This window comes from Scatophagus argus, chromosome 8, assembly GCF_020382885.2.
Source record: "Scatophagus argus isolate fScaArg1 chromosome 8, fScaArg1.pri, whole genome shotgun sequence".
Lineage (NCBI taxonomy): Eukaryota > Metazoa > Chordata > Actinopteri > Scatophagidae > Scatophagus > Scatophagus argus.
In genome coordinates this window covers 14,570,809-14,595,879 of record NC_058500.1, presented here as the reverse complement: position 1 = coordinate 14,595,879, position 25,071 = coordinate 14,570,809, and the positions used below count along the sequence as shown (strand labels likewise).

Here is a 25,071-nt window from a genome sequence, read left to right as displayed (position 1 = left end):
AGTGCTGTATTTTGACTGTTTTTAATGCATAATACCAAAAAAACACACCCAAAAGAATAAAGAATGGTGCTCAGCTTCCTGTGTATATGTCTGTCGTATAGCACTGCTTGGCTGTGTTGTGAAGATGATGTGGTGTATGATATCTGTCTAGCTGTCAGTCCCCACACTTAATCTCTCTCTGACCTCCCTCCTCCCCCTCTCTGTCAATAGTAACATGATCTAAGGTAAGGGTGGTGGGGGATACAGGGAGGCGGTTAGGGAGTTAGAGGAGAGAGAAAGAGGATGAGGAGGAGGAGGAGGAGGGAGAAGCAGAAGAAAGCAGGGGTTATTTTTACCACCCTCCTCCTTATTGAAACCTGAGCCTGGCCCCGGGCAGGCGAGCAGGAGTGGCGCTGAGGAGCGGAGGTGGGGTGGAGGTGGTGGAGGTGGTGGAGGTGGTGGGGGAGGAAGCGAGTACGCAAGCATCTCTGTCTCCACCGCCAAGCTCCAGCTAATCCACCCAAGGTCTTCAAGTGTATGTGTTTGTATGTGTGTATGTGCGTGCATGCAGCTAGTCTGTGCCTGTCTAAAGTTTACTCACTCTCTAAACACAGCGGGGGGTGCCGACTTTGCACACAGAAAGAAAAACAGACATCATTTACACAGCGGCATCCAATCTCTCCAGCTCCATCCAAACTCTGCCCTCTCTTTCTCTCACTCCATCCGTTTCTCCACCTGCATTAGCCATTAAGGGATCATGTCTGTCGCCAAACTAGGACGCAAGAAGCGCAAGAAGACGTAACACACGTACAGAAACACACATGCAGGTGCAGAGTCGAGGCTTGGGCGTGGACAGAGCTCAAGGTTAAGACACGGGATCAGCAGTGTTTTGAAGTGGCTTAAATGCACTTCTCTGAACAGCAGGCTGCACACGCACATACCCTACTCACACCAACAGTCTTTTTTTTTTTTCATCTGTCTCCTTTATGCAAATAGACAGCAAAGGAACAATATATACAAGGCGTACACAGAGGTTTGCTTTAAAAGCTGAAAACCTAACCGCACAGGCACAAGAACAAAAAGTCAAAATAAAAACACACAAACCCATTTGCCTCATAAGGAAGCCAAGCCTGAGTACACAAACAGACAAGCACACAGATAAACACATACGTACACACACACACATCCACAAAAACCCATGCATCTTTCAGAAGCTGGGATGTGTCTAAGTAAGACTATAATGGACAGGAATAAGTACTGAGAAAGAAACTCCAGGCGGGGTTGCTGTCTGTCAAAGGTCACCCAGAGGACAAAGGTCAACACCAGACTCATGCTGAGCCCTACAATCAGTCTGACATCCAAATGCACTCTCATCTATCTGTTTTTTCACACAGAATTTGATCATCATTTTTTTTAATTTACTCATAGGTCAGAGCTATCCGATCTGTTGGAGTGTGTGTGTGTGTGTGTGTGTGTATGTTGTTCAGGTGTCTCCGGAGATGAGGCTGTATGTGTGGTGAGCTGCCCTTGGTTTTTGCGGTTTTTGCCTGCTGTATAATGCATCAGTCAGGAAGTCTTCCTCATTAGCCCAGAGGGACAGGCCTGGTGGCCGTGCTGGCTCCACACTGGGCGTCTGCTCTCACGCTGCATGAAGGAGATATGAATAATAGAGGATGGCATCCGGATGGCAGCGCTACGGAAAGGCCCTGTTGTTCTTGTTGTTCTCATGTCATATAGACAGAAGGTGAAAAGGTATCAATAAAGTGTATGTATTCAATCCGCAGGGGTCATAATCTAAAAAATTACATTATTTAGATATTATATTGCTATATGTGTTTGGAGGAAAGCAGACCTGCAGACCTGACCTGAAAACCCATCTGTTAAAGGGTCATTTCACTCAAATCACAGTATTCATTGACTGTATCTGCAGCAGACAAAAAAGTTCTAGTGAGAACTGTTTAAAATGTCTTTTCTCAATGCTTTGAGCACAACAGACTGTCTTTTTTTTGGCTGCTCAAAGCATCCGTCTTGCTGTGGTAGCAGCAGAATCTCACAGACAAAACTCCTTAACTAAAACTGTTTTGATGATTCCACACCATACGTGGTTATTGAGAAAATGCTATGTTTTGGTAATTTGGGTGTACTGACCCTATATTGACTTCACTATTGTCTGTGCACGTATGCAACTGTAAATGTGTAAGAGACAGGAATGGGTTAACAGAGAGATGGCAAGTTGAGAAAGTGAGACTATGTGTGAGTCTGCATGTGTGTCGGTGCATGTGTGTGTATTCCCAGATTCACACTCACACTGAGCACCAACAGCTAAACCAAGACCGACTCATTTCTACCTCTTTTTTTATCTGCAGCTTCCGTCCTGCCTCTTTTACGTTAACACTCAGTCATTAACACGACACACGAATACACTGCGTGGTCCTACCTTTGGGGGATACGCTACGGCGCTTCTTGCTGTCAGAGGGACACTCGCTGCTGCTGTTGGGAGAGAAGCTTCTCCTCTTGCCTAGGAGGTCATCTGTAAACACACACACACACACACAAACAGAGAGAGAGCAGTCAGTAAAAAAAGACCAAAGTTAAAGCTTTGATACTGACGCCCTGCTCCACGTCTACCTGAGTACATGGTGGCTGCTTTGGAAATGCAGAGTTGGGAGAGAGGGGGCGAAAAAGGAGCCAAAGAGAAAAAAATGATAGGTGGAGAGAAAGAGAGAAACGGAGCGAGTGAAGCAAGCCACGGGCGTCTGGAGATGTGCCTGTTCTGTCAGAAATGAGAGGGGGCCTGCACCGCCGTGGATGACAGATCTGCCCGACTTATTCACGTGTGTGTGTGTGTGTGTGTGTGTGTGTGAGTGAGTGTGTGTTTGTGTGTGTGTTTGTGTGTGTGTTTTGTCTATTGGAGGGAGGACTCCGTCTCTCCTCAAATGTCTCTTTCCAACAGTCTGTCCTCAAGTGTTATCACTGATCACTGTTCTCTTCCTCTCCCTCACCTCTCTTTTTTCTTCTCTTTTTCCAGATGTTGGCACAAAAGCTTCTGACTGAGGCATGAGAGGCTCTCAGCTGTTTGAGAAATTCCTCTCAGCCTACATTATGTCTATATCATGTGTTTATTTTTAGTTTTTCACAACAGACACTCGCCTCCTTCGTGCTGCTGTCCTCCCCTCATGAACACACATCTGATCTTCTCGTTCTATTTCTCTAAATGCTTCCTTCTCTTTCTCCTCTCCTCCAGGAAACCTCCTCCCATCAGGAATTCTCCACCTCCTCTCCCATTAACACCCTTCCTGCCTCCTCCTTGTCTTTCTTTTCCTCCTTGCCCCCCTCCCCACCTCCTCCCCTGCCACCAAAGAGGAGCAGTGTGCAATTACAGCACCCCCTACAGCCTCCTCCTCATCCTCCTCCTCCTCTCCTCCCCTCTCATCCCTCTCTTCCTTCCCATCCAATCACCCCCTCCATCCCCCCAACTCCCACCCCCTAAACACACCTCAAATCAATACGGGCCTAATCATAGAGGGAGGGGATGCAGAGCACATCGCACGCAGTGCCGGCAGGAAGGAAAAAGCCGTTTGTCATTGCTCTATCGCTCTCTCTCTTTCTGTCTTTCTCTGTTTCTATCTCTGCTTTTTCTCTAGCCCTGCTTCTTCCTTCACACAGACAGCCAAGCCAAAGCAGCAACTGCTTCCCTTCTTTCTCTTTTTTTCTCACTTTCTCTCTCACTTCTCGGTGCGTATTTTTAGGGATGGGGGAGCGTTTTTTTTATTCCCCGCTGGTTCCTCTCTCTCTCTCTTTCTCTCTCTCTCTGTCTCTCTTTTTCAACAAAGCAATTTTTCATCATTTGCACAGCATGTGTAAACAGTATGGAGCAAGAAAAAAAAACAAAAAACAGTGCAATTTCGTAGCTATACCCAAGAAAACAACATTTGGCCATTTCTGTCATGTGACCGCTCCTGATTTTGTTGTTACCTTAGCAACGGTCGGACAATCATCAGCAGAGGAGTGAAGCGAGAGTCTGACCTTTAACCCTTAACCTATCACCCAAACTTATGTTCTTTCTTCTCTATAACAAGCTACAGATAGACAGGGAGGGGAAAGAGACAGGAAGAGGTTTAGGCAGGGCTCAGAGGATTTTGCTGGTGTTGATGAGAGGGCGAGTGAGCAAACAAAAAGGGAGGGAGAGGGAGAAGGAAAAGGAGGAGGTTCACTAATGATCCAGTGTTTGATGTTGCCTCTCAGGTCTTAAGGAGATCCACTCCTCTATACCATCCTAAAGGGACGGTGAGGGACAGGGAGGAGGGGTGGAAGCGCTAATGGACAAGTGCATGAACATACACACACAGAATGTCTTTCACAATTTCTACTTTTTCTGTGATCCCTTTTTATTATATCTCATTCGGTTTTTCTTCTCATTTTCAAATCATGTTCAGTGATTTTCAGTGCATTTTCTCTGGTCTTTTTTATTTTAAAGGGTTTCCATCCATCCTATTAGTGAAATATTAACAAAGGGTGAGAGGGGGAGAGAGAGGGAAAGAAGCCCCATTAGTTAAACCCCCCTCTTCTTCCAAACACACACACACACACACACACATGCTGACACCCACACCCAGAGCCTCTCATGATCAAACACACACACTCGAGTCGTCTCCAGAGCCGACCTCACTCAAGACACTGAGTCTCCTGAGCGAGTGCCCGAGGGCCAGAGATTTGAGGGCGGAAAGCTTTTAAAGCCAATTAAATGGGGCTTCTTAGAGCACCGACGCTCCCTTTTAATGCCCAACCCTGAGCTCTTGCTAGCGTTTACGCTAACTCTTTTACTCCCACCAAAACTGCCTGACAGTCAAGTTTGCAACCCCAGGCATTTCCCTATCACCTGCCTGCTAATAAGGCTGAAGAATTAGTGGTTATGGAGTCAAGACTTTTATTTCAGCTTCAAGGCTACGATTTTAATCATCAAAGGAGAGCAGTAACTAAGTGCAATGGCATTAGCTGCTATGATATAGCCCCCTGTTCTTGCCACTCCTGGTCAACAGTCAACAGTGTAGCCTCTGTCTCAGTTCCTCCTTGGTAGTTAACCTCCTCCTTATCTGCCAATCCTCCCACTGAGAGAAAAGGGGGATGAAAACCATGGGACAGAGAGAGAACGAGGAAACAGCAGGGCCTAAACCACTTCTTTTTCATGTGACACCACCGGGGCAAACCATCAGGCAGGGGAGCATTCCTCTATCTTTCTTACTCTGTGATTTCCTCTCCTCCCTCAAACTTTAGTCCTCTTCCTCTCCTCTCTCCATCCCATGGAGCGTGGTGACAGCTCAGACAGCCAGACTCCTTAATTCCTCTCTTACTCCGTTAATCTGTCATCTTTATCAGGCTGGGGAGGGAGGGGGGTGGGGGTGAGGAGAGAAGGGGGGGGGTGACAGGCGAGGACGTGGGGTGGGCCGCCAGCCGCAGCCCCCCGATCAATCTCCACATTACAGCTGACAGAATGGTGCTAATAACTTATTGATCCCCCCTCCGTGCGCCGGGGCCTCCGCCGGCCCTGAAAGCCCTGCCATTGATTGGCTTACAGGCCGATGCAGCTGGGAGAGGCAGGGGAGGAGGGAGGAGGGAGGAGGGACATGGGGTGGGTGATAGAGATGGGTAGAGAGGCGCTTCTGCTCATGCTGAGGGGAGGATGCACCACCGCCATCACGTGCACATGTACGCACATGGTAACACTGCTCCTCTGTTTGTCATGTTCTGTGACTCTTCAACAAGAAGAGAGAAGAAGAAGAAGAATGGAAATCATAGGAAGAGCTGACTGGAATGTGTAGTCAGCTGATTAAAACGTGGCCATCCTTTAAATGAAAATCAGTGGCACTGTCATATAAATATATGTCCCTTTTGCAACTCAGTTTAGTTTGGTAACACAGTAAAAAGTAAACCTACAGGCTATTTATGTAAGCTTTTGTTTTTGTCATTCTTCTGCCGATTCATTCCTGTAAAGTCCTTTGTTTGTCTTGGCGATGCACAAGAAGTGATGTTTTGTTTAGAATCAGCACTGGATGGTTATGACAGCCTTTGTTATGATAGTTATATAAAAGGTAGTTCTAGCCTGAACATAACTTACATGATGAAATCTTTCAGATTTTAATCACCTGGTGCCTTCCAACTTTCCTAAATGTACTGCTTTCTTTGTCTAATCTTTTCACATATGTCTTCTTCCACTTACAACAGCTTTTTGACAGGCAGCTGTCCATGCCTGAGTGTGCATATTAATCTTTGTATTACAACAAACGCTCAAGTCAAAGGTTATTAAAGGCCATTAAAATTTTAAAAGCCCAATTAAATTCCATCTATCTATCTATCTATTTTCTTGCACTTATTCCAGATTGAGTTGCAGTGGCATCAAATTATTCTGTTAAAATTCTGTCTATAAACCAAGTAACAACTTTTTCACTAGTTTACTTACAGGTGCAAGTACTGAAAATATGAGAATAAGTTAAGAGGGAAATCTGATTCTGCTGAAGTGTTGCTTAGCAATGCATTACTCTAAAAGCCCTGTTCATCCCTGATGAACAGGAAAGAGTAGTTTGAAAATTTAAGGATGAAGAATTGAAGGATGAATCAAAGTACAACTGAAACAGATGAAATGAATATAGGAAATGAAATGAAATGACATAAACAAAACAAAACACGAGCAACTGTTTAGCACCAACGATGGCACAAACATGAAAAACACTTTGGTTTCTTTTAGGAACTCTGTATGGACAACAAAAGTATTTATTGGCACTGTTTACTCAACCGTCATCAGTAAATTTCATCTCTCGGCAGAACCACGAACAACTTTACGAACAATAACCCTGAGAAGCCATTTCGTTATGGCGGCACAATTACATTCCTATTAAGCAGTGGGATGTTTTCAAATATTTACAGCCCACATTTCCCTTTTTGCTTCTGTATGACAGAGTTAATATCATCAGAAATCCTGGAGTGTTTACTTTTGTCTAGAATTGCCTTTCTATGCTAATCATGTAATAACTAGCTGGTAATACTTTAAACGCAATCCTCACTCACGATCAGTTTGAAAAGAAAAAGGTCTTGCACAAACACGCTGGGCTAAAGATTCACACGCAAGCAAACATCTAAAACCAGGCATTTAAAACCACACACGGAAAGGTGCACACACACACGCACACACAGATGTGTTCAAGCCCCAAACCACTGCTACAACCTCCAACCACACACACACACACACGCACACACACACCGACAGGCTGTAACTGCCTCTGGGAGTCTGAGTGCATGGAGCAGAGGAGAGAGAGAGAGTGTGGCGGTCCAAAAACACCTTATCTGCCTGTTTGAGTCTCCGGTCTGACCGCAGAGCCACGGTTTACAGTCTCCACAGGCAGCCAGACTCTCAGCGTCGGCGCCCGTGCCCCCCTCCCCTCCCTCCTTCCTCCTCCCTCCTCTCTACCTCTCACAGAGCCTCCGAATAGCCAGCGGCTGGGGAGCAAGAGAACGAGGGTGGGAGGGAGGAGAAGGGAAGGAGGGAGGCAGCCCTCCTGTCTGTCCCTCAGATTTAATTAACGGCCCACTCCGGCGCAGAGACGACCCGGCAAGCCTGCTTCCCTTTCCTCCTGACCCACACACACACAGACACACGCAGCCATCCGCCGCCATAGCTGCTGCCCGCCCTCCCCTGATACCACCACCGCACTCATTCATCTCTCTTTCCTCCGTCTCTCCATTTCCAAATGTTTCTTCCATCACCGCAGCTGTCTCTCTCTGTTGCAGAGTTTTCCTTCTTTTTTCTTTTCTTTTCTTTTTAGCTTCTCTCCTGTCTCACTCCCTGTCTCTCTCTCTCCACAGTTTACTGACAGACACTTTTGGAGGATAAGTCAAGTTAGGAGAGTTGACTGACAGAACAGAGTAAACACAATATCATAGACAGAGAGCTGTGTCTACCTTCTCATCCTTCTCCGAGTCAAATAATCCACTGCTTTAAAGCTTCATACACCCACCTATGCATTTGGACGCAAATTTGAACTTGTGTTGATTTTGTGTGGGTACGCATCTGTATAACTACATGTCATTTGTGAGTAATTGTGTGTTTGTGAACGTGTGAGCATCTAATTTCACTGGCAGACAGAATAAGAGCCAGTGGCTGATCGGATTGGACTTGTTTACAGACACGGAGCGAGCCGCTTAGACAGCCTGTTAAATCTCCCTTTAATGGTCAAATGAACAGATTTTAGGGGTCTTGGACCCCCCTCTGGCTAAGGCCACACAGTCCTAACCTCCTCCTCCATTAACCCCCTCTCACCTCTATCCCTTAGTGTCCTCCTCCATTAAGATAACTACTCAGGGTTCTGATTTCTCCATTAAGTTTAGCAGCTGATTAGGCCAGTATTTGGGTGGAAATCCGACGCAAACCGGGGTTTAAGACGCCAGCTAGGCTAGCTGTTGAGCAGGCTAATACACTCCACGTTCCGCCCAACCTGGCTGATATCACAGGCACCGTATGGACAATTAATCTGGCAGACAGAGGAGATGAGCACACAGAGAGAGGGTGTGGAAGCGTTGGGTCCGGGCTCACAACAGCACTTGCTGTGCGACAGGGTCAAATCCCGGGCAACAGCAGAACAAACGTAATTCCCTCATCAATAGAAAGCCTGCTCATTTAGGTAAATGTACTTGTTTAAAAAGTATTTGGATTTGCTGATGAAAAAATGTATTCAATTTAGCTGATTCTTTCTTCAAGATTCATTCTTCATTCTTTCCGCATAGACATTAGAAAATAATCTTAACTATTATAGTGTACATATTAAATGATAACTATTATTATAATTCACATGTGGGACAGCACCGGGAAAAGACAGCTTGACTAAGATTTTGACATGGAATAAATAATATGACAGCTTGGAAACAACACTGAAACATATTGTAAAAAAAAGTGCTAAAAATCAGTTGAGACAAACTTTATAGCCGTCCCCAGGAGACAGGACATTAATTGCGACTCAAACAGCAGTTAAAAATGGTATCAATAAATTATATATTTTAATTAATTTAATGTGATAATGTGTTGATAACATACAGTTTGTTTGGTTTGCTGGAAAGGCACAGTTGTCTTAAATCACATCTTGTTGGAATACCGTACGTTACACAAATGCCTCATGAGAGAAGGTACGACTAACCCAGAAACATCCTGTACAGTAAGTTTATCACTGAATCATGACGCATGTTCCAACCATATGTCGTTGATGGCTGCATAATATCCTCAAACAAGCTACTGACAAATAGCAGTGATTAAATGCTGTCTGTGGTCTGTCTGTGAGCTGTAAGAAAAAGCTCTTAGCACACGCGCACCACGGTTCCTCTGCTCACATGAAACTGGATTAATGGCAAACAAAGCTATTTATTCAGAGGTAATTTAAAACGAGGGGTTTAACAAAAATCCTGGAGTGCGGCAGAGAATGTGGGTAGAACATTAAGTAATCAACTTGAGAGCAACCTTCAGGAATGAGTAATAAGCTTATGTTAAATTCCCCCAATCACACAAATTAGGGGGAATTAAATGGGTAATGGGACGTTTACATACGTTACAGGAGATATAAAGGGGGATATATCATCAGCCTGGATGCATGGTAAGAAAGAGACATTCCAACAAATTTTTATTTAACACACTCAGGATCACTGGGACTCCTACCTGTGTGTCCAGTACTGGTGTTGTGGTCAGAGGCTGACTGGCCCTCGGGCATGCCGTGCTGTCTGGTGTTGTGCAGGCTGGAGATGATTGTAGAGAGGTGACTGTCACGACTGTAACAGACACAGGAAAGAGAGGATAAACAAACTTAAAAACAGCCCCAAACAAACTCAATTCCGCGACCCAAACGCAATCCAGTATGTGATGAAGCAGCAGCATGTAAATTCACACTATTTCACACACTGCTTACCATGGAAATCCTCCTTCCACACAGCACTATCCTCTGTAGAGTGCATACCTCCACACAGACTCAGCAGCTACAAGTGGCTGTCCTGTCAACCGGCTCTCTGCTCTGAGGTGTGTAATGCACTCTGACAGACTACCGCATCCAGCACTTTTGGGTCTCATCCCTACTCATCTTTCACACTAAGATGCATTAACGAACATATTCACAACTCATAAGAAGTTTAGCAGCTTAGAACCTGATTACGGCTCTTTTTAAATTTAGGCCGACAACAGCCGTTTTAGAGAAATATGGAAATTGAATACCGTGAAGATGACTGATGATTTAAGATTCAAGAAAATATTAGTCAAGAATTGAACAGGCTCAATAACTAATGAGGAATGTAGTATGTGGAAGACAAGGCAATGAATCTGTGCTATTTGACAGTAGCAATTGAAAGTTCTCCTATGCCTACACTTCAACAGGAGGTCCTTCACAACGAAACTGTCCACAAAACCGTCCTGTTCTGCCCTTCAGCACCCAATGGAAGAGCAGGAGGAGGGTTTACAGATTAGACCCAGATCTGGTTGGAGCCACTCTGCCCTTCCAAATGCTCCACCAGCCTCCTTTCTAACCTCCCCACACCAATGGACCCACACAACTGTGTCATGGAGGTATTTCATTTCCAATCTGATTACCATCCTGATCGCATTAAATGGCATAATGATGGGAAATAGGCGCTCAGAGTTTGAAGGGAGTGTAGCAGCTGCGCAGTACGAATCTAGTCACCATATAATAGCAAACAGCTTGTGTGGAAGGAAAGGTGCAAGGAGAGGCTGCATGTTTTTTTTTTTTTTAGCTAAGTCTAAATATCTTTTGCTGTTAAGTAACTGTGACATACATGCTGCATGAAAGAGCGTTCCAACAGCTAAAGGAACAGGAAAGTTCATGCACACTGTCATTTCATTGTCATTTCAATAAGCCCGAAAACATGCAGCATTCAGACATTTGCCAGTTTAACGGTACCGACTAGCTCTCGTGTCACCAGGAATCTTGTTTATGGGCTTAACGAGGCAACTTTATTGAAAGCAGAATCATCTATGAAGGGGGTCTGGAATGACACAGCAAGCACAGTTTATGGGACAGAAGCGGTGAATGGTTCTTAGCTGCCACCACTATGACGAGGCCACACTGTTTGCGGCTGCTGGATTTGGGTTTTTACAGTCCCATGATTACAGGCCCCTGCTGTAATGTCAGGCTGTCAGTCGCCAAACTGTTTTCCACACGCTAACAGAAAAGATGAGGGAAAGCGGAGAGGGCCTAATGCTGGCCATTCCTGGCTTCACCAGTCACCTTTCAGTCACACAGAACCAATGAGTCAGACAACAGTCTCAGACAAAACAGTCACCACCGGTTGCTAAGCAAGGAGACGCTTGATTGGACTGTGACTGCAAACTTTTTAGACTAATGACAGACTTCTTTTTTAGAGTGTCACTTGCTAAAATTAGAAGTTATCTGTGTCTGAGAGCTCGCTGGGTTTCTTCAAAAGGAAAATGAGATGCAGGGAAGGTTGTTTAATTGTGCTTTAAGTCATATAATAACGTCTCTGTGTCAACCAGTGACTCCAACCAAACACGCATCACACACACACTGCAGTCACACGTTCTGCTGCAAGAAACTGCAGCCAAATCCATCCATCCACAGGCTGTGTTAGAACACCACCCTCTTTCCATCATTTAAAGTGATCATGATAATGCCATCCTGAACTTCTCAGAGAGGTGATGGGGTTATTATCCTGTGGCGGAGTGGCCGCTCTAAGCCATGAACGGCAAGGACATTGTTAGTGAGGTAATTAGCGCACTTTTCCTGAGCTGTCCCACCTCGGCTCGGGCTAATGAGGGCCTGGCCCTGTCCCCATCCGCCTCTGCCCTCATTCAACTCCCTCCCCCTTCTCTTTCTCCGGGTGGAGGCAAGGTCATACTCAAGCCCTGGAAGACGAAGAGGGGGGGCTGAGGATGATGTTTAAAACCCAGTCACCTGAGTCAGCGCTCCCTAAGGAGCTCCTAAGGCTGGGGTTAGCTGGGAAGGACAGAGACCGCGGAGATGATGGGGGGTTGGGGTGAGAGGTGGGTTATGTTGTGGCTGTTGGGTCTGATAGCTAAGAAGGACATGAGCTGCCTTCTTATCACCCAGGTGCACGCCGGAGACAATCATCTCATCCTCGGCTCATCCCCCGATCTGGTCAATAGTCATCCCAAGCCACAGGACAGACCCACTGACCCAGACGCAGGGATAACTAATATGTGTTAATACTCAAAGTCTGTCATGGATACTGCTGATATCCAGAATTACTGAGACAATAACACTAATTCAAGTTGCCCTGATTTAGGTTAGGAAATATCTGGTGAAATCTGACATTTTCAGTATTAATCACTTATCACAGTTCTTGCAACTCAATATTATAGTATGTTCTGAATTGTTGTTCTACTTCTTTATTTCAAATGTATGTATTGCTGAATACTGCATCTCCATAATGGAAAATTTAAAAAAAAATGACATTTCTATTCCTCTCTTTGTAAAAAATGGTTGTGCTCCCTTCTGCCCTTACAGTAGGCGTTACAATTCAAAATGGTCCAAACAACATGAAAAGACTCCTTCTCCTGGCACAGGGAGTCGACTGAGTGTAAATGCCCAGTAGTGGCCTGCTGTGGCATTGGCACGCGGAGCTGAGGTGGCAGGGCTGGAGGTCACAGTATGAGCTGGCAGGAGCTGGGAGCCCAGGCACTCTGACGCCATGTCTCACACCACCACTGGGAAAGTGCTGACAGACAGACAGCAGGGGTGTGAAGGTGGAGGAGTGAAGGAGGAGAGAGAGAGAAAGAGAGAGAGAGACAGGTCGCAAGAGCTCTGCAACATCTGGTGCTTGCAGATTTAGTGCGTGCCCTCCTCAGCTCTCAAGGCAACAGCCCGAACACACAACCTACGCCAACCTGCACAGGTGGTCCACAGTAACATTCAAATACTAGCAGGCAATATGTAATATTCAACAATCACTGCAAAGTCAGGTTTGGACTGGCCAAACTGAGAAAAAGAGATAAGTCTGTCCGATGCTCCACACGACAAGAAAAAAATATATAATGCAAATCTTTAATTTAGGAATTACGTATACTTGAGAATACCTAAAGCATGAGGCAAGAATTTGAAATCTCTTCTGAATACATTTTATATTTTGTCTGATTCCTATGTGCAAACAGTAACACAATTGTCAGGCTGTTCACATCCGGATCGAAAGGCAATGCACAACTGGGAACCCAGCAAGCAGAGGGGGTAATGAATAAATACAGAAATAGATGTATAAATAAGTAAGGGTAGCCTGGCTTCACTTCTCCTTGTTGTTCCTCTGCTGTACAGGCCAACATGAGGTCGATAAGGCAGCCAAGGGGGGAAAGAAAAGTACAAGGGAAATGGAGCATACAGTAAGTCCACCATGTTGAATTTAGGTTCTTTTGCACTCTGTTAATTTTTCTTTTGGCTCAAACATTATGAGCTATTACTTTTCTATTTTTTCTGATTCTGTTGTTTTAATTGTTATTATCTTTCTTGTTTTTTCTAATTCAGAAAGAAACAGTTAAGGAACATGTGGATTGAAAAGGAAATTCATCCATTATATTAACAGTAGGTCTCTCACTACCCTCAGTAGATTTCAGTGTACTGTATGGTGGCACAGGAACGGCAAACATCGCGCTCTTTGCTGAAATTATAAACCTCACAGTTCAAACCTGTGCTAAATCTGAGACTACGTTGCTGGCACACTGCTGACCATCTATTTGTTGATCCTGTGTTTTGACCGTGACTTCATAGACAAGACGTTGCTCTATGTGAAAACAATGAGCGTCTTGCTGCTAGCCAACGCCCAATCAGCTACTAAATTGCTGTGACTCTGTTGCCATGGTAAATGCGTGTAAACAAGGCCAAAAATTCTTGAAGTGAAAAGCTCCTCTAGAAAGCTATAAAACCTCGGAGCTTACTAATTAGAGCTTTGGGGACGAGCCATTTCCAGTAATTTCACACAGTCCGTGACCTCCTACTGGCATAAGGCAATGACACAGTTGTTCAATAAAGCCAGAGGACAAAACGACAAATGCAACAGACATACTGTGGCTAAGTCAGCATCAGTGTCCTTCTCTCTCTGTGGGTATGACGTAGGCTGAATATAGCAGCCTTATTAACAAACATGAGCCAATGCCATGAAGAGATCTGTTTTCATACAGAGAGGCGGGCTGTACTGGGAAACTGAGAACACACAAATACAGTAAGTGAGCACCGAAGCAAAAAACACTTCACTTGGGTAAAAAACACAATCATGGAACTTTAACAAAACCAACAACAACTTATATTACAACTTTGAGATAAAATCAGGATTCAAAACCAGTTACATGGGATGTTAGAAGGTTATGTTGGATTCAGTATGTTGCTTATTCCAATCAGCTTTACTCCCTGCCGACAGGATGAGCACAGGACAAGAAGGCCTTTTATGAAGAGACCCATTGTTAACCTCAGACAGACAGACTATGTAGAACAAATAGTGAACAGTTTGGGATGTTTCATGCTTTTGTCGGTCTGCGGCGAAAGTCTCTGCAGAACTCATGACAGCCTCCCTCTTCATTCTAAATATATTCAGTCTGCAATGATACATATATACAGTAAATATATGTTTTGCCCTTTGGCAGATGGAAACATTTGGGTATATAAGTGATCAAGTTTGAAAAAACTGAGAAGCTGCCTTTGTTTGTTTTGGTGGACGTTAATAATGGTATGGCAAATTTTTTCTTCTTCTACAGGGTGCAGGCTGAAAGGCAGACGTCAGCGGGTGTAACTTATAAAAGCCACGGTTGTTGCCGGGTAATTACACAGACTCTCAGTCAGCACTTTTCAATCAAAGCCTTGTTATCTAAGGCCAAATGAAACAAACGCTAAGGGCAGGCTTTGTTTTGCCCTGAGAAAGACACTAAAACTCTACTCTACTCTACCGCCATCAAATATTTAGTCCCTCAAATGAAATCCATAAATCAGTGTTCACGAATCCAAGTCAGATACAAACGACTGAAATACCCGCAATCCAATAGATACTGTTTCCACCTTTCAGTCCCTGTGCTGTTCAAAGAGTCCACACTAGTCTTTAGTTTTGACACCAAAAGAAACTCCTGTATGCACCTTATTATAATAATGATTATTTAGTTGGCTCTGTGGCTTTGCTGCACTTCACTCTCCAGATGCTCTGTGTTTATTCAGCAGGACGTGCAGGTCTATGGCACAATAAGTAAACTAACTGTCTGTAAAGCGGGTGACTATTAACATTAATCTGGTTATAAGAGGCTGGACCAGTTTATAATGAACTTAGGAAGACATTCGGATGAGACTCGCGAGCAATGAAAGCTACACTAGTTGACACTGACAGACAAATCCTCTTAATGTGCAACAGTCGGCCACTTGGACTAATCAAACAATCTACTCTTTAATGCCAAACAAAGTGACAACATATTTAACTATGCACTGAAAAACTAAACAAAAATCGAAAGCCTCAACTATCTCCTCATGTCATGTAACCTGAAGTTATTCTGCTGCAAAAGGCATTAATTTCGGATTAAAAAATAAAACTTCCATAAATAATTGACACATGCTGCTTGGATGAGTCCGTGTAGATTCAAGTGCAGTTACAGTAGGCAGGTTGCAGCAACTAAGTGGGTGTGATGATGTGTGGATGAGACAGCACAGATATATCACACATGTGTACAGAGGCCCTGTATTTTTCACATCCACTGGCCAAATCCAATTTGTTAAGACCCTTCTACGACTCACTTACGAAGCTGCGGTCAATGGAAATCACATTTCCGTGATTGGACATCCCATTATCCCGTTCGTCCAGACCCGTGCTGGAGGATAAAGCAGGGCTGAGACGGATGCCCAGGACAGACGGGAGCTGCGGCTCCAGCGAGTCCGTCGCCTTTCAAAGGGTAAAAGCCTGACATATTAGTCATAAGTGTTCTTTAAATTCATTATCATCTTAACACGCCAGCGGCACAAGTGTATGGGGGAGGGGAAGCCCTCTTAAATGAGGTTAGTGGATCCATTTAAAGCTTCACAGTTGCTGCACTGTCCGCCGTGTCACACGAAAGTCTCAAGACATGAAAAACATCCCCTCCTGTAATGAGGTTGCACAAGCTGCTTATAATGCAGCTGGGAACTTCCTGAAGTTAATCAATGAACGACTTCTGCATTGAATCTGTCCACAGCCTATCTGAGTTCTGAATCAGATGAATATATATATATATATATATATATATATATATATATGTACATACGACGCAGTCACAAATCCATGGAGTGTTCATTCTAGACTGAAAATAGCTTTAATTCTGTCATTTCACATGGACGAAACCACTGAGTGTAAAAATAAAAACAAATTTGGATTGTTTAATGAATAGAGTGTACGCCATCAGAGAGAGGCAGCGTGGTCCACACAACCCATTTGATTCATCTCAGTGAGGTGACTTCACTGTAACCCTGCATGCATGTGTTTGCACATATGAAGACATGAATATAATTATTCATTTGGATCCAAACAGGCTTTTAGTAAATGCAGTCGACATTTTTTATGACAAATCCAATCTAATGCGTGTACAACTCCTGAGCATCCATTATTGAGGAAAATTCCAGCTCTGACAATTAGAAAAAACAGCTATTTACACACCAAAATGCGGTGTGTTTAGTTTCACAAACAGACCACTGATATTCCTGAAAACATTTATGCTGCAACCCTCATGCATATTACTGGTCGTATTTCTATTTTATGGTTTGATGCCTTCTAATCCTGAAAAATATGGCCATGCTGAAACAAAATATTCCTGTTAAATATTTTGCAGGTTGGTTTGATTGAAGGACGAGGATCCACCTGAGTGTGCACATCTTTAATGTGATTGAATGCTTTAATGGTGCAAATGGGGAAAATCACTGGTTACATCAAGTCTGGCTTTAGTCTAAAAAAAGATGGCAAATTAGATCATGGATCATGACTGCAATTAAATATATTGTGATATTATTTTTTGGCCAGATCTCCCATCATTTCATAATCACTTTAAAAGGTTCTTTTGCACTTAAGTTGACAAAATCTAATAACATGACATGATGACATAGCGACCGTGTGAATGGAAATGTTTTGTGTGAAACACTCCACGATCAAACCACTCCCAAGCCCAGCGCAGGATGAGATGGAGCCGACAGCGGTGACTCAGGTGACTCAGTCTTCCAATATCAAGTCAGGACACATACAATGAGACTTGGCAGGAGCAACAAAATGCAAACCAACGAGCCAATTATCACTTTCAAAGCTGAGCACATGTCTTTCCATTAGACATTCCAAGGCAAAAGCCATGAGCATATTTGTGAAACACAGTTCTTTGTCTCTTAGTCTCAAAATGTGCTTTTAACACCTCAAAACAATGCTGAAATCACTTTTCAAGAAAATACTACACATACGTCTGAGGTGCCATTTTTGAAAAAGTTCCCCTGAAGAGAAGAAAACAAAACAGAGAATTTCTTACTCTTACTGTTAATTATTTTTAACAAAAGTGACACCTCAGAGACTATCATGACATTTCTTATTATTTCACTACACATCATATGCTTTTTCAAACACAGTAAAAGACTACGCAATAATGAATATGTCTATGAAAAAGAACAGGAAAGGCAAAGGAAATGTAAAAAGTGAAAATAGCTGAATAGTTGAGATGGTATCTGGTATAGGATGGAAACCCAATATCAAATACGTCTGTTGTGGAGACACAAGTCATAGGTGCCTCACCTCTTTTTCATGATACTGTAATGCAACTCTTCTTCCTGTTTGATGTGGGCATGTTCTCCACTGGCCCGCTCGCTGCCTTCGCTGTCGTCACTGCTGAAGATGGAGGCCAGCTCCTTCTTGGGGACCCGGTTGGGAGGCAGGGGAATGGTGCGTTTCTCAGCCAAGCGCCCGCGATTCTGCAAAAGAGGGCACAAAGAAAGAGGAGACACTTGAGCAACAGGATTCATATGTACATTGTCAGACTATTGAGCGTACTTGTGTTTTAATTATATTTGTAGCATTTCATCTGCATGTGCCTTCACTTTTAAGCTAAAGAATGCTGAGTTCTCTCTGCATAAAGGATGAATCAAGATCTTAGTTTTATTTTGCAGTACTATTACTATTTAACTATTTTGTGCTAAGCTAATTTGAAATTATTGTGAAACATGTGTGTATATGGACACACGCACACACATGTCAAGTCAAACATAACAACACTACTTGATCAAATACACATGAAATCTAGCTAGCAAGCGAGCAGATAAGTCTAAATAGCTAAAAGTGATACAAAGTTCAAAGATTCAGCTGCCAGTATGGTATAAGGAAACAAACATGTTCAAAAGCCTGACCAAAAGATATATCTAATATAAAGTAAATGTACTGTACTGAGTAGATCAGACGGATATCATAAAGTCATGTGTGCTCTTAGTTATAAAGGTAATTCTGAAAAAATCACTGATACACCCTACCCGATCAACTACGTATGTCTGCAGTGATGAACTGAACTGAATCTTCCCCAGCACACAACACTGAAGTCATGTTAGCTATACTATTCTCCTCTAAAACCAAAGTGATGGGGAGGAAGGTTGGTTGGTGAACTGAGTGTTTATTTTGCTCCAAAGCTGCCAGAAGTAAGCGGAGAAAAGAGGGGATAAAGAGGAGACTGTGGCCCTGGGGGCGTTAGGAAGTGAAGCTGGGCGACCTTTAATGTGACCTGAAGAGGTCACTGCAGATTAACATGGTCCTATCACAGAAAAGGGAGGAGGGGGAGACAGAGGAGGAAAGAAAGGAGCAGAGGAGGAGAGATGAGAGGGGGAGAAAGATATGGGGAGAGTAGAAAAGACTGAGCCGGGGGAGGAAATTGGAGAAGAGCAAGGGAAGAGTAGGCGGAGGAGAAAAGTTAACAGGGAAGACAGGGAGAACGGATGTGGGTTTGTACGGCAGAGAGATGAGAAAAGGTGAGAGAACATATAGAAATAAAAGAGAATGCGGGGAGTCAAAACATGAGAGAGAGAAAGCTCCACAGAAGTAAGGTCTGTCCAGTGTGGAGTGGACTTGGATTTGAAACCATATTCTCCTCTCTCTCTCTCTCTCTCTCTCTCTCTCTCTCTCTCTCTCTCTCTCTCTCTCTGTGTGTGTGTGTGTGTGTGTGTGTGTGTGTGTGTGTGCGCGCGCCTACATCTCTTATTCCCGGACGCCTTCGAGCCCTCCAGCTATCCCTTCCACCACACGCAACCCCGTTCTCCACCACTCCTCCCCGCTCCCTCCTTCCCTCGCTCCTTCTATCCCAGGAGGCGCAGCAGCATGAGTGGCAGGCGGGGGCAGGAGGAGGGATTTGGGGGCTCCTAGCCAAGAGGCAAACAGGTGCAGCCCCTCTGGAGTCTCTCAAATGGCAGACATTAAAAAGAGTTGTGGAGGGGGAGACAGAGAGAGATGAAAACATCCCCCAGGATGAGCAGGCCACAGAGTTCTGCACATTTCTCTCCTCTTTTTTTAATGTGCCTTGCCAGAAAAGAGGTTTTTTCCTCCTTTCTTCTTTACTGAGCTTTCTACAAGTTCTGCTCCAGTGTTTGAGGACAGTGGATCACTTTCTGATACTTCTGCTACTTCCACACAAGGCCTCGGCTGTAGGAAGTTAGTGCTGGAGCGCCAACGGGGCAGAAATAGGAGTGAAACATCAAGTCAAATCAACACTTTTCCACAGACGCAACCCACAGTTAACATCTGTCACAAACACATCTGTTAAGTACAATTTCTGCACCTCCGAGTCTTTTTACTGCTGTCTTCACATTGTCAGGGAAAACACACAATTGCACATGCGCACTACATCTCACCACCTACACCCACATACACATGCACACTCACACATACACACACCAAACACACACACACACACACACACACACACACCTGTTCCTGTTCCTTAGAATTCCCCTCCAAAGCAGGGGATTTTACTTGGAGCGCGCCAGCAATACAGGAATAGTTTGTCTAAGACCAGTCGTGACTGTGGCTGTTGCTCTGTGTGCATGTGTGTGTGTGTGTGTGTGTGTATGTAGACAACCACCCACATGGCCGTGACATACCCAGGCTGACAGCCCCCCCCTTTCCTCTCCTCTCCTCTCCTCCCGGAAAGCCCCGATCCTTTCTTTAGTGGCACTGACGCAGAACTGGGGGTGAGCTCCCACTGCTTCCGGCAACACTTCCGCAGCACGGGGGAGGGCTCTCCGAAACAAAACACGAAGCAAAACACACCCCTGGCAGCCCACGTAGGAGCGCTCAAAGGAAGGGCGCCAGAGCGCTCAGACTCGTACGTGTGTGCACAAACACACACGCATGTGCACAGAGCTGAGGCAACCTTACTGTGTGTGGTCAACCTCCTTTCAGCCATGGAAAAAAGTCTCTCATAAAAGTCCCACTAAAAGCACCTCTATGAATATCACCTCCCACGCTTTCGGTCTGACAGTCAGGCAGCCAAGAAATATATCTGGGCTTCACATTTACACGCAAGAAAAGATACAAATACATACAGATGCACATGCATAAGGACACAGTGAGCAACTTATTACACAGCCTAGACACAAACAGAGTGCTCATATCAGTACAAACATTCAGAAATACATAATATACTCTCATTCATTTAAATTTATAAAATATATAAATTCTCCAATGGAGACAGTATGGTCTGAGAATAACATCAGACACTGAGCTTGAACTGAAAATAGAGACTAATTCAGACAAATGACACAGTGACATAAAACATGAAGGGCAAACAGAGGTGCAAGTGCTGATTATAGTTTTAGAACATATTAGACTTAAACATACTGACTTTTGCCAGTAGATTAATTTTACTTCCATTAATGTAAAACATTTGACGAGAAAGCATTTGAATGTCCCATATTACTTAAAGTTTTAAATTGAAGTCATGAATCAAGGGTTTGGTTTAAAAACAGCAAAATGCTCTAGCAGTGAAAAACAATACAGATTAATATCACAGCTACACGTCGGCCAGAAATTATGAGACAATCTAATGTTTTCTCTCTAAATTTATTTCAGACTTTTAAATGAGCTCTTGGTGGAAAAGAGGACTAATAAGTGTGTTTTTTTCCTTTCTCCTTGCGTTATTTCCTGAAAGGTGCAGCGCCCTGCCGCTGGCTCCAACAAGCACACACACTCACACACACACACACACATATACACATACACACACGCAAACACAGCGGTAGCCGCCCGTGACATTCCTGCAGCTGCGGCGCTCTCTCTCCCTCGCACGCGCCCCCCCAGCAATCTCCCTGGGGGACGAATGCCTAATGAGTCACGCGCCTGTCTGCCGTTACCTCGCAGCATGTGTGTGTGTGTGTGTGTCTGTATATGTGTATGCGTGTGGAGGCGGGATGGCGGGCCGACTTGGCGCGAGCACTGGGGGAAAGGGGGAGGGGGAATGAGTAGACGACAGAAAAGGAGAGAGGGAAAAACGAGTGTTGGTGGTGGGGGGTTGAAGTGGTCATTACTGTGCTCACATAAGAGCTCTGAAGCAAGGCTTTAACAAACAATTTGTTTGCTGTGTGTTTGTGAGTACACAAAATACAAATGACAAATTCTTACTTTGTTTAGTCTTGCCCTCCTCATCTGTGACTCACCCGTCCTGACATTTTCACAGGTGCACCTGTGAAAACTGATTAGCTACAAATTTGTCAGCTTTCATGAAATTGAGATCTGTCAGTGTGCAAACATGACCGGTATAACTCGACGTCTGCGAATAATCCGTTTACAGTAATAGTTTAATTAAAGTGTTTACATGGTTCATGGTAACCAGATACTCACGACAACCCAGTAATAAAATTTATATGATCTGTTTGATAGTCACGTAAGGGTTAGTAGTCGCTTGTAGAATATCTCTTATTATTGTCACAAAACAAGAACAAAATGGAGGGTGTGAGTTGGTGTCTGTGATTTTGAGTTTGCTTTGATGAATTCACAGAGCATCTTTAATACAATCTTTATTACTTCTCTTAGTTGTGACATGAAACCTGCTTTGTTGTCATCCCAGACTGAGTTTGGTGTTTTCTTCTCCTCTACCACTACCCATCCTGCTGTTATTGAAAAAAAGAAGAAGAAGAAGCAAAAAACAAAAACATCCATTTGCATCATCTGTACTCCATGACGCACCATCCTGTACAGGCCACACATACAAAGAGTCCTGACAAGACTTGTATTTGCCTGATCTGGTTATAATCAAATCAGTAGTAGTGTGCACATGAACATACTTGCTGCAGTATCTGCAAGAACCGCATAGACCAAGAGCTGCTGTGACTAAACTGCAGATAGGTAATTAGAAACATGCTGAACTTTTCCAGCATTAGAACATAATGCTCATATAGGCACTTGTACTGACAGAGGCACAGGAATAAATGCATTCCTACAACACAAACAAGCACTCACCAAAAACACACAAACACTGGTGACGCTCTGCAAGGCCACTTATACAATACAGTCATTTTTAACCCCATTTTCGCAATTATTGTGTAAATCACATGTATATGTACATATTTACATCCATTATCTAATATATGGCTGTTTATCATTTAAGGATTTGTGTGTGTGTGTGTAATAAGAAACAGCAATATAATAAATTGTAATAATATAACAAATTGATACTCCTGAATGTATCGTGTTTGCGATGACAGAGTACAGATTTCCTGTGACACCTAAGGAGATGGTTTACTTTAACACTTGTGAGGGGCTTTTGCTCTTGTTCTGGTTCGTAGTTAAAAAAAAAATCGTTATAAAAAAAAGTAAAAAGATGCTATGCTATGATAGGCAGTCACGCTTCACCATCAAAAACAGTCATCAGCAAATACAATCACAACTTAACTGAAAAAAAGTCATTATTATCACTAACAGTGGTATCACAATGATTTCTTCACATTGAGAGATGGTCAGAGACCTTTATTTTGAAATTTAATTTTCACATTCCAGGTCTGCTTCCACTCTTCTCTTTATGCTCATCCTCAGCCTGCTTCTGCCTTGACGGTACAAATGCAGACAAGACATGGTAAGTTTTCTTGTCAACGTTTAGCGTATTTACTGCTGCGATGTCGGTAAAGACTTGTTTCAGTAGCTAGCCTACTAGCCTAGCTAGGTAGGCCTGCATTACTGTGAACACACAGTTAAGGTAGTTTCAGTGCAGTTACCGCAACAGCTGATATGCAGCAGAGAACATGCTGATGTCATTTTACAGACCTTAAAATCTTTTAGTTAATGCTGGCTATCAGTGACACAAAGATATGTAGGCACCTGAGGGGAAACAATGTGGCCATCAGAAGCTGAGGCTCTTATTTATTGCATATGCATACAGAATGCCGTGTAGCTGCACTTACTGATAAACAGCATTATTAGTGTTTGTGAAAAGTGCAAGCAGTTTTATTTAAGTCAGTCTCTCATTCACAGTGAGTGTCAGCGTGAGTCAGAGGAAGGGTGGCAGTGACACTGGGCACCTCAGAAAAATAAGAGAAGAGAAAATGAGTGCCAGTTAGATGTGAGAAGTGCACAGTAGTACCAAATGTCGATTCATGATATAATAACCATTGCCAGATGCTAGCTTTACAATTTCAGTCAGTCAGTTCTGAGTTTGAAGATACATTTTTTTTAAACAAAGTTATTTAGAGTCAGGAAACGTTCATGACTTCAGAAATGCAGCTATAAATTTACCAGGAGATCAAGAACCAACCTGATCAAGTATAACTCCTTATAAGTGCAAATGTACTTCATACTTGGAAAAACAAATCAGATTCTGGATAACTGTGTGTGTGTGTGTGTGTGTGTGTGTGTGTGTGTGTGTGTGTGTGTGTGTGTGTGTGTGTGTGCGCGCATGCACGTGTGGTTCATGCACACATACAGACTTCAGGCAACACTTGGTTGTACAAGGCCGTGTGAGAGAAAGAGAAAAAAAGTGAGAAAGCACTGTAGGGCGGGCATGCGACCAAGCATGCCCCCCCACACACACGCACACACACCCTCATGCTCTCCTGCACCCTCGGCCCCCACGCGCTGAGCCGAGCGGGCGGTTGCAGCCCAGTGGAGCGGCACAGGGCAAGGGGTGGGGGATGAGGAGAGCAGTAGGGGGGATGGGGGGTACACAGAGGGCGAGAGGCGGCGAGGTGGAGGGGGGGGTGCGGGGGGGCTTCTTGGGCGGCGCTGGGAGGTCAGTGGCGGTGCAGTCAAGCGTGCCAGCGTGCCTCTTGCTCCCTCCTTTCCCTCTAGTTTCTTTCTCTCCATCCTCCTCCATTATTCTCTCGCTCTCTGTGTTTGGATTGGTCCACCGAGGCTGCTGCAGGAGAGCTTTACGAACAGGTAACGAGCCTGTCTCTCCCCAGACAAACACAGGGGGAGTGGAGGTGAGCATGAAGCTGTGGTTAGTATTCAGCTGATGCATTGTGTGGTGCTGGGCCAAGCAAGAGTATAATTCGATTTTGACAATTAATGGAATCTGAGTGTCAATTTCAACACAGAATACTTCTATTAAACACACCGGAACAAACACTACAAACACCACACATTACACTATTTAACACTACTAAAACTACACGCTTCATGGTGTGAACACCCACCTCGCTGAGGTTGAAGTGATGCACAACTCATGGAGCAACACTTAATATATGAAATAAAGGTTAAGGAACAAAGAGCATCAGTTATGTCGCGGTGGGAGAAGCAAGATACAGTCAGATGACCCCCATTTACGCTGTCAAAATCTAAAATGTAGCTTACAGTTTCTTTGTGTTTTTTTTTTGGCATATTGTTAGTAATAAACAAACCACCAAAATAAACATCAAAACAACATTGTTTTAGCTCAAACTGGTTTAAAAATAAAGTTTAGTATATACATGTATGCAGACTATTTTGGGCGACAGATTCCGAGCTTACGCACTTCCTTCCAACTACATCACTGACAAGCTATAATAATCAAAAGCGGAGCCGAGTGTTTTTATAAATATTGGCTTTGTCACAATGAAGGGCTGATAGACAGAAGCTCCATCCAGGGTCTACACCCCAACACACATA

The 25,071-nt window shown here is 44.0% G+C and overlaps 1 protein-coding gene across 5 annotated transcripts in view; it reads right to left on the bottom strand.

Moving 5' to 3' along the window:
- The window catches only part of samd11 (sterile alpha motif domain containing 11), a 49,520-nt gene that overhangs the window by 18,143 nt on the left and 6,306 nt on the right, over nucleotides 1-25,071 (bottom strand). For 4 of the 5 annotated variants that reach the window (XM_046397739.1, XM_046397740.1, XM_046397744.1 and 1 more), the window contains exons 3-5: nucleotides 17,755-17,930; nucleotides 9,674-9,783; nucleotides 2,417-2,509 (exon numbers count right to left, since the gene is read on the bottom strand). In XM_046397739.1, the coding sequence (XP_046253695.1) occupies nucleotides 2,417-2,509; nucleotides 9,674-9,783; nucleotides 17,755-17,930 (379 nt within the window). Of the gene's footprint in view, nucleotides 1-2,416; nucleotides 2,510-9,673; nucleotides 9,784-17,754; nucleotides 17,931-19,192; nucleotides 20,065-25,071 lie in introns of those variants that run through there. The other variant, XM_046397741.1, reaches the window with a different exon arrangement.